At 39.3% G+C, this 10,486-nt stretch overlaps 1 protein-coding gene across 1 annotated transcript; it reads right to left on the reverse strand.

Annotated features, from left to right (window-relative positions):
- Window positions 1-290: 290 nt before the first annotated feature.
- On the reverse strand, window positions 291-9,597 carry LOC104408201 (cAMP-dependent protein kinase type I-beta regulatory subunit-like; the record flags this gene model as incomplete). Its single annotated transcript, XM_010017731.1, has 3 exons — window positions 291-449; window positions 8,771-8,817; window positions 9,536-9,597. Coding segments are annotated over 3 exons (268 nt in total), but the record flags the coding sequence as incomplete, so codon positions are not given.
- Between the last annotated feature and the right edge of the window lie 889 nt (window positions 9,598-10,486).

A 10,486-nucleotide genomic window follows, 5' to 3' on the forward strand; every position in this document is an offset into this window, starting at 1 on the left:
GGTAACGGGGGCCTCCTGAGGTTTTCATTCATGTATAATAGTTACAAATAATGCTATTCAATTGCATTTCTGACTCAGCATCTTTCTGCTGAATCTTGTCCCCTTTTCCTTCAGTTCACTTAATTTAGTTACTCAGTTGTTATTGTTGTGTCCTCTCTCTTTTATGTAGGAGCACACACTGCACAGCCTTGTATCATCAATGTACTCTGAACACAGAACAGAAGTGCTGGCGCTAGAAAAGAAAGTAAAAAATATCAACTCCATAAACAAGCCTTTCTCCATAAACTTACCATTAAAATGCGCCTGTAGCTGTCTCTGTCGATTCCCCAGAGCTTGAGATCTGTCTTGGCCTTGACGGTGGCAGCCCGGGGTGTTCCATAGATCAATGCCAGTTCCCCAAAGCTGCCTCCTTCTCCGATGCTGGTGACCCACTCTCCGTTGACATAAACCTACGACAGCACAAGACAAGTTTGCAGACTTGCAGTTTTCCTCCTACTACCAGTTACCTAAAAAGCAATTAGTAATTTCCTTTCTAATCACCAATGCTGGAGACACAGAATGAAAACAAGAGTGTAACAGTTTCTGCAGTTAGTCCCCAAAGAGGGCAACAACCTGCTTTGTGGACAGAATTTCAAGTTGTCTCGCTTCGGTACAGTGACTGTATTTACTCTCTGAGTTTTCAGCTCCCATGGTTAACTGGCATCATGTTTTCCCTCTTGTGTTCAAGGCTCAGACAGCCAGCATACAGAACTGTCACAACTTTGGCTTTTTATTAACACTGTCAAACTTGAAAGGAAGGAGATTTGTTGATACGTTTAACGAGGTTTGCTGAAAAGCACCATGGCCATGAAATGAGAAACAGTCAAAACAGGGAAACATCTTCTGAAAAGGAAGATTTTTTTCTTCCCTAAGCCTCCAATAATAATTTAAATACAGTGACTGAGATCTCTTTCTACCTTAGTGAAAACTACAAAATGTTTTGGACTTGAGAAGCTATATATAGAATTATCCTATGTCTTTAACATCAGCTCTATAGAACTTATGAAGCAGTGCCTGACTCACAGCCTATATAGACAACATAGCCTCCTGAAACACAGATTGGATCGATACCTCTATCACAAGTATCTTTCCAGGATGATGTCTAATTTGAGAAAAAATTCTACACTTCAGTGCTGTGTAAAACCTTCATTGGAGAAAGGGCGACTCATGCAGGTGCCTTCCACTGGGCTGCATTTTGCTCACTATTCATGGACACTGCAGCTCATGAGCCATAATAGTGTATTCAAAGACTGGTATGGATTGTGTGTATTCTGCAGTTTGCTTGTAGGCTTGCTGCTATAAACCTACACAATAAACCCTTTTCATTCTGTTAATGTGTCTGTGAGTTCAGAAGGTAGGAAGACCTGTGTGCATTTACCCAGTGAAGAGTATATCCCAATCTGTTACAGACCAGTAACAGCAGAAATCAACCAGAATGACTTTAATTTGTTTGAAAGCTCTATGAAGAAAGATACTATGAGGAAAATACACAGGTATTCTCATCCTAAGCAGAAACCTACTACCAGTTACTGAGTAACAGACTAGCACTTCTTAAAAATACATGAATTAGAGCTGTGTTCAAGATGGGCATGAGAAAAGACAGTGACCAAAATAAATGAACTGGGGTCAAAATTCAACAAACTGTCAGTATTAACTTTACTTCTATCTCCATTTTATGATGAAAAGGTGTATTACAAACCACAGCTGGAATCAATCCCAATTTATCTTAGCAATATTCAATTAAGATCTCATCCAGCTTCTACTGGGGTCAGTGAAATGCTGGTTCAGTAGGAGCTGAATGAGGCCAGGGAGCAGTTCAGCTGATCAAGAGACCTCTTAGGCATCAGCTGAAAAGAAGCAGTATTAGCATCACTGCTGAACTCCAGGCAGTGTTGTGGCTCTTGGTGTTCCTGGAGCATCTGGGGATCAAGGGGCTACAATTAAGGGTAAAAATAATCCCAAACAAGCAGGTGCTAGCAGACTGATAAGAAAGAGCTCCAGCCACAAAAGCTATAGCTTCATTTCTTCACCACGACAGAATGAATGTCACATTGGAGAATACCACACAAGAGAGTAACAATGGCATTTTCCCTTCAAACTTTCACACTCACCACAGAAAGAAGATCCCACAGAACACTGAATCTGCTTTTGATTCTCCTCATGATGAAAAAAATGAAAGTAAAAAAAGAACTTTCAAAAAAGCCAGGCAAACCCAAGAACTTTCCTGGTGAAAAAAGTAGGTAATACTGTGGCTCCTGGATCTATTTCTGTGAGACAAGCAGGATGAATAAAATCTGGATTCTGAAAGGCTTGTAACATAGTGACAAGGTATGAAAATTTTAAAACTCAGTTAATCCATTGAAAAATTGTCCAGATTTGTCCTATTTGAAAGCAGGGATAGCCCCTTCTGTAGGGATTTCACTGGATGGACTCAGGGTTTGCTGCGGTACAGTAATTCCTGTCCTCAGGGGGTGATGTGGAAAATCTAATAAATCAGGTAAGTTTTGGACCACATCCTGAATGTCAACTGACATTGCATCCTTGACTCTTTTTCAGCACACCAAAAATACATGTGTTTCTATATCCTTTTTGCTTGGAAAGCACAGGTTTTGTTATTGCAGAAGGGTCTGAATTATAAGTGGGAAATAAATTATTTCAACAAGCATTTTTTTAAGCAATATGGTGACATTTCTTTTAAAGCGGTATTCAGGATAAGACTGCAGGCCAGAGAGGGTCATTATGCTGCTAAATCTCAAGGCAAAGTAAGTGAAGGATGGACATTTACTGTTGCACAGTCATTACAAACTTCTTAACTGCTCTAAGACTTCTTCAATTTTGCTGTCGTACTTGACTAGACTCCCCAAAACATGTTTGACATCTCTCCTGTAAACAGTTTATATAAACAGTCGTTCCTCCACCCTAAGGGTGTCAGGTTTAAAGGACTCAGAGGTGAAACCAAATCACTGATCTGACAGTCTTTGGGCCCAGCATTCACTCCCCCAATAAAAATGCCATTTCCAATATCAATCTCCAAAAGAGAAAACATCTTGAGATCAAGTGTTGTTTTCTAGGGGGAAAACCATTGCACTTCATTCTCTGAAAAGGCCTAAGTCGACTTTTGTCTTCATTATGAAGTTAAAGTGCATTGAAGGCACATTAAAAAGCCATTCTGCCCTTTAACAGAGTTCAGCTCCACTATGAAACCCTTTAAAACAGGTTTTATAAAAAGAAGTAGAAAGGAAAGTAGCTCTGTTTGTAAGGTGTGGGAAGTAAAGCTATTTTAGGCTCAGAACAGCTTATGAAAGCCAATGTTATATGGCAGCAGCTCAGATGATCTCCTTCTTTACCCTAGAAAATGCTGGGCTGAGGTTTTGGCTCAGGCGGTTTTAGGCATTTGTGAACTCTCAGCAAAGTGGTGAGTACATAAGTGAACTATTCCTAATTGTTACTTAACCTGCCGATCACAGCTCTGTAAGAGCTGGAACCTATTTCTTTCTTGCAGCTGAAGAGGAATGTAGAACTGCAGATGCCCAAATATGACCAAGCCATGAGGACCACCCACTTTCCACAGATCAAAAGTACTTCAGATTTCTATTGTTTTCTAGCATGTAGTACGAGCCCTGCAATTTTTCCAGGCTTGAAAATCACATGACTTGGTTCATTTCATTATTTTGGGGGGAGGTAAATGGGAAAAATCTCCTGTGAACATTAGCAGTTCCTTTCTTCATGGGCTGCGATATACATAGGCACTAACTGGGAGAGAAAATGCAATGAGTCACACAATGCTCAATGCAACAGGAATGCCTCTTGGCCTTGCTCATCTTGGTGTTGTCTAGAGAAGTAGAAAGTAACCTTACCAGGAACAGTAATATATCCACTTTACTTTGAAGGTATGATATGAACATCTATCTCCGAGCTTCACTGGAGTGAGTTTACCTCTGATTTTGTATTGCCGATTTCAAGTTAACTTTAAGCATTCGGGCTGTTTGGGTTTTTTGCTGCCACTTTGTGATCTATGTGGACAATCTAATTTGTTCCAGGCATTGCAACTTTTAGATCTTAAATTCCCTCCCTCGGATCTGTTTGTAATAATTTGTACTTTGTCTCTTGTCAAGCCTTAATATTTGTTATCCTAAAAGGATGATGAGGTTTATTTATTCTTGGAAAAATAAGCAAGCCTGAGACATGAAGGGTATTTATATGTGGGTAGTTTTCTCAAATAAAGCCAGTGCTTTATTTGTAAGATGAATTTGCTTTTCTTAAATATAAATATATGAACTTGGAGACTGCCTTGAGAATCCTTGAAAATTCAAGCTGAAAACTTCCAAACTTTAAAAAGTCCTGTTTCAAATTTCAAAAAGCATCCTTCTGAAATTAGAAAGATCATTAATGCTGGGAGAATTTAAACCAAAAGCTATCTATGAAATATAACCATAAAATATAGCTAGTTTTAAAATCCAACAGGATTGTCATATAAACCACCATTTAATTTTCATCTTTGTATACACAAATTAGACAGTTTGTAGATATGAATAAAGGCTTCAAGAAGATTTAACCTACAATCAAAAGATAATCTTATCTATTGTCCACAATATTCAAGTATAGCTCCACATACAGATTTACACAGTAAATACAGAACCTATTTAGAGAAAATACTGAAAAGTTTTCTTATTGATTTTCACCATACTATAGTTTGGCTGCTGTTGTTTTACAAGAAGAAAACCTGAGAATGACTGTAGAGAAAGTTGCTGTGACATTAAATAGAATAGCAAGTTGTTGAGTCTAAAAAAAATACCTACATCTGTTTTAAAAGGGTAGCTGACGGTGCTTTTTAAAGTAAAAAATGTGAGGTTGTAAGATTAAAATAATAAACAGGAAGTCATTTTTATATTTAGAAATATGGATTAGAGATTTTTGCAAGACATACTTTAGCAGGTACTTTCAACATCTTTACTGGAAACTATAATTTAAGCTCTGCCAGCTACTTTTTGGCATACATTCACATTTGTCTGAGCAGAAAAGCTTCCGGTAAACAATTGACCTCTAAGACTTCAAACCTCAGGCCACCATCTACCTAGTATAAACTTCACCCATCTGCAAGAACAGGTCATGGGTTAACAATTCTTATCAACCCTGAGGTGCTAATGAGGAAGACTGTGACTGATAATGCTGTAATGTCCTTTCCCATCCAGTGCCAGCTTTGGTCAAAGTACACCTGGTTTGTAGTATATAGTAAGAGAGGAAAAGCCAGGTTCTCCAAGACCTACCTCTTATTGATTTCTAAATCTTTCTTTTATGTATGAAAATTCATGCTCTTCTCCCTTTGTCCACAGTCTTCTTGGATGTCCACAGTAACACCAAGAAGAAAATGAACAGATAGTTTATTCTATGCTAATGAGTCTTATTTATACCCTAAGAAAGTGTAAGAGTTGAGGATAAAATATTGTATTTTAAAATGTTTTATTGTACTCTAATTTGACTAAGGTTATTTTTAAGAGAAAATAATAGAATGCCCTTACTTACTCTTTGGGGTGCCTATGCCAAAATAGTAAATTACTTTTAAAAACTGCATTTTTTTAAACTCAAAACACCACACATTATTATTCTGGTTTCATTGGTGGTTTCTGTTTGGTTTTGTTGCTTGGTTGATAGATTATATTATTATTTTTTTCTTCAGTTTTGCCATTACTTTATTCCAGGGGTTGGGAATTTTATGGTGGCAACATCCTTTACATGTATCTTTGCATGTGTATGGAAAACCTGGGTGCTTATCAGTCATGATGTATTCAGAGTACATTGCTCCTTGAATCCACCAGTCCCATAATACCTACCACTCCTGTGAAGATCAGGGAAATGATGAAGGCAGATAGCCTGGCCAGGGGTTAAGAGTCTCCATGCATATGCCAAGACTAGCTGAAGTAGGCAGAAAATGGCTTGAGGCTTTAAGTCTCAGGGTCAATTGTCTACTCTCCAAGTCGCTTTTTTTCTTGAGGAAGGGTGGAAGCATGCCAAAAAAGTATCTGGCAAGGCTTAAATGAACTGCAGCTCACTTACTAGCAGTCTGGATTTTCTTCAGACAATAAGGATTTTAGCACTCCTGCCCAGAAAATGGAAGAACTCTTTTCTTGGGAGCACTAGACACAGTGTAGTGGTGCACACCTATGGGGTCTGAGAGCTGCTGCCTTTACAGGAGCAGATTACCCTGCATTAACTGCCCTGGTGTAGAATATACTCTGTGGGGGGAAAATGGGCTCTCCTCGCTGTAGCTTCCCAGCAAAGGCCGTTAATGTAGGTAACTTCTGCAGATACCTGGGTGTAGCTGCAAATTGGTCCTGGATGAGCAGACATTTCTGGTGCCTTCCACAATATCTTCAAAGGAATTCAGCATGTGTTTTGACTGAAGATGTGGGAAAACCTTAGGAAGAAGAGAGCACCTAGCTGAGGAGATGATGAGAAGAGAGGTAAGGTGCAGCAGGATGAAGCAACTGGGATGCTGAAGTGGGACAGCATGAGAGCTGGTCACAGAAGAGTTTTGCAAGACTTACAGGGTCAGGAGCTTTGGTTGGCCCTGGAATAAGCTCAGTCCAAATGACATCTCTTAAGCCTTGTTAGGATGCATTTGTCCCACAGGTCATGTCAGAAAACTACTTGGAATACAAAAAAAACCCCAATGTTCTGCCTTCAACTCTAATACCTTAAAACAAAGCTGTGCACTACGCTCTTCGCCTAGCAAAACAGTGAGTTCCACTGAAGCCAAGAGAATTGCTCATTGCAAATGTGCAACTGCTTAAAGAAGGACTGGTGCTTAACTTCTCAAATCAGGGGTCTGGGATAAGATTTTAAAACATCTATACAGCTTAAGAGCCAACATGGAATTGCAATGCAGTAGCACTGATGTCATTTAGTCACTGTGGCAGTTTTTAAAATTCACACCAGATCCTATCTCAGAAGCCTCACAGATTCCTGAATTGTTCTGGGAAATAGAAGATTATTCTGCAAAAGACTTTCATGATCTCAAAAAAACACCAATAAAAAATTATCTGTCTCTTCTTGGGCCATTTATGGTCAAGATTATTTATGAAAGGATTTCAACATTCCATAAAATCATGGAGAACCTCTGAAGTACAACTCACATAATTCAGTAAAGGTGTTTCTGAGCAGATGCCAGGGTATACCTGGGAAGAGAACTATGATGCCATCTTACTGACAAGAGAACACAGGAACTGGTGCTCTAAACAAGTCCTCCTCAAAATCTGACAAGCCATGACCACCTTGGCCATTAGTGGCAACCATCAGTTACAGAAAACGCACAAACCACCTTGTGCAATGGTTTTACAAGCAGAACAATGCTGAAGAGGCCACAGATCTTTATTTGCTGCATTTTGTCACTGCTTTGCAAGATCAATACATGCATATGGAAGATTATATTTGTTGCAATTAATCACAAGTGTTTTGCAGACTGTTTTCTGATGTCATCCAGTCCCCCCACTACCTCAGAGCCAATTGCTGAAGAAAGCTTTCCTAAAGGTTTCAAGCGAGGACAAATTATTTTTAAAGAGGATTAATCTATAACTTCAACATATGTTTGTGGGTCTGATCCAAAGCCAGTGAACTCATTAAGCTCAGTATCAGGCCCTAAACAATTATTTTAAAACTAAATTTTAGCACTGTTCTATAAATATTGCTCTTATTTTCTGGCCCTGTGGATGTGGCAACGTTTGCTATTGAGAGGTATGCCTGATAGGAACAGTGAGTCAGACGGATTTCCTGAGAAGCAACTTCCAGAGGCAGAGGCAGCATGTGAGGTTTCTCAGTTCCCAACAATACCAATTAGATGGTCTCCTGACACAAACAGACTGCTAAAAAAAATAACTTTCACTAAAATAACTGTATGCCTCCTGTCCGGATTTAAAATAAATCACTTTCTTCTTTAAATATGCCAAACGAAATTCATCTGGGCATCTGAAGAGCAACGTTGCTAATGAGCAAGCCTGTCCTATCGAACAACTGTGGATATGTTAAGATGTGTGTAGAAAAGTCAGTCAAATTAGGAACTTGCAGCAAAAGTTTCACATGGGATAAAAATGATAAAGAAGTGAATAGATTTTTGGAAGGCTATTTCTGAAAGAACCTTCTTTTCAAAGAGCTGCTGATGAAACCACTGCATACTCCTGTAAACATTTTGTGGTCTAACAGATCACTTTACACTTACAATAATCCTTGCTCTATTAATATGCTGCATTGTTCATATATTTGGACCTAATTTTAAAAGCAAATGAAGGTTTATAGGATGAAACTCACTGCCTGAGGCTGTATCTCAATTTGGGAAAAAAACAAACAACATATGAGCTAAGCTAACTGATTAAAGAAAATATTTTCCTTATGGTTGATCTGAACCCTCGGGTGCATTCCAGCATGGTGGCCTGCTCTGCCAAAGACTGCACACCTCCAGGTGTGGTTAAGGTTCTGAAGATAATGTCATTTGCTTGGGTTTGATACCATATTTTCCTGCTTGGAATGGACAAATAAGCTAGGATGTAAAACACGCCAATTATAAGATTATGCATAAATGACTTAACGAAAGCAAAGTAATGAAATCAATCCTGTGAAATCTATTTCAAGAAGAAAGAAGACAAAACCACAGCACATGGCTAGACCAAGCTGTGTTCCCAAGCATACAATTTTATTCTGAACCTTCAAAATAAGTATTACGCTGTAAGAGTTCACTTACATCCACCTCGCCTTGGTCAATCACATAGAAGTTGTCTCCTTCATCACCTGGAAGCAGAATACAGAAGGTAATTGTTTCCTGAAGGTCTGCTAAACTATTCAATAATTTCCTGTCTCCATATTTAATCCTGTACATATTTGCACACCAGATTACTTACAGAGAGAAACATCCTTGCCTATTTGCCTTCATATATCAAAACATCACTACAATTTCTTCCTATTAGTATCTTTCAATTGCATTAATTTATCTCTCTCGATTGATTCAACACTTCATTCACTGTAAACACACAAGAGGCTTTAATATAGCCTGAGGGTAATGAAGTCCTCCACAACATGCTGCAGGCATGCAGGTAAGTTGCCAAGTGCGATAACTACGATACAGCAAAATGAGGTGTTGAATATTGCCAACAACCCTAAAATATTTTCCACCTCTAATTACTGTCAGCTAGCCCGTGCCATCCTTATGCATTCTGAGCTGTGGTTTACTTCCTGACTATCTTCAGTTAACAAATGAACATTTTAATTTGAAGTTCTATTTATCTACATTTAACTGTAGCAGAGACCTAGCAGTGTGGTTTTGTAGGAGACCTCTGCACATGTAGCAAAAGACCTGCATCCACGAACTAATGATATAGCTGCACACTTGGATGCTTTCAGAATATGGTTATTCTTCCCGTTAAGCAAAGAGGGTGAAACGTCATATGGAGAGATGTGAATTGTACAACCTTAGCAAACATATAAGGAAAAAAACGAGAGGAAGAATTACCCTGTTGTATGACTGTTTCTCCTGCGATGTGTGTGACGGGGAACATGGCATCAAATATGTCACTGGGAAAAAAAAGAAACATTTATTAATAAATCAGACATACTTCTTATCTAGCCAGTGGACCTTCATTGATTCATTTAGCATTCATTAACAGATTTTGCAGAAATAGAAAAGGAAAATGTTAGTTGTAACTGGAAAATGAGCCCCTGCTTGGCAAGAAATCAAAATAACTAGTTAGGCACAAGCTGTGTTTTAAAACTAAGCGAGATCGTGATTCAGTGCATTCTATTTTGAAAGAACTCCTGAATTATATGCATATAGGCCACTTCTTATAGCACTGCACAAACTAGCCAGCCCGAGTATTCTACTGTCCAAGCAGACAGATTTCGGGTTTGCAGCTGCAATCGGTATGTGTCACAGAAGTAATTGCTAGATGCCTAAACGGGAGCTCTCCTCTTCTGAACATCTGGCCTCGCATTTACAAGCAAAACCTGTTCCACGATACAGAGCGCATTTGGAAAGGTAGATGGCTCTAAATTAATGCAGCATAAGAGCTGGCAAGATACTGCACTCACAGTGCAGAATAGGCCAAACTCTGAAAATCTTAGTGCTACTTGTGAGAAGAGAATTTGACCAATGCTACAGAAACACTGAAGCTGCAGAAGAGCCTTGTGCTCATTAATCATTGCTGAATTACACACCTTACTGTGGTCTCCAGCATACGGTCACATACCCTTAAAAGGCCAGGCAGAGCAGTAAGGATGGGAACACACCCTGCACCAACACTTCGGGCACACTGCCCAAATCCAGTCCTTTGTTTATTGAGGGAGACAGCAGGCTCCGTGGAGCCCGGGCTTCCTTTCCCCACATCAGATTTGGGGGAACTTATTTTCAGAAGCATGAACCACACTGAGATGGGCGCTCCCCACCTCTCTTCCCCTTCCTATGCAT

This window comes from Nestor notabilis, unplaced genomic scaffold, assembly GCF_000696875.1.
Source record: "Nestor notabilis isolate BGI_N333 unplaced genomic scaffold, ASM69687v1 scaffold32800, whole genome shotgun sequence".
NCBI classification, from domain to species: Eukaryota; Metazoa; Chordata; class Aves; order Psittaciformes; family Psittacidae; genus Nestor; species Nestor notabilis.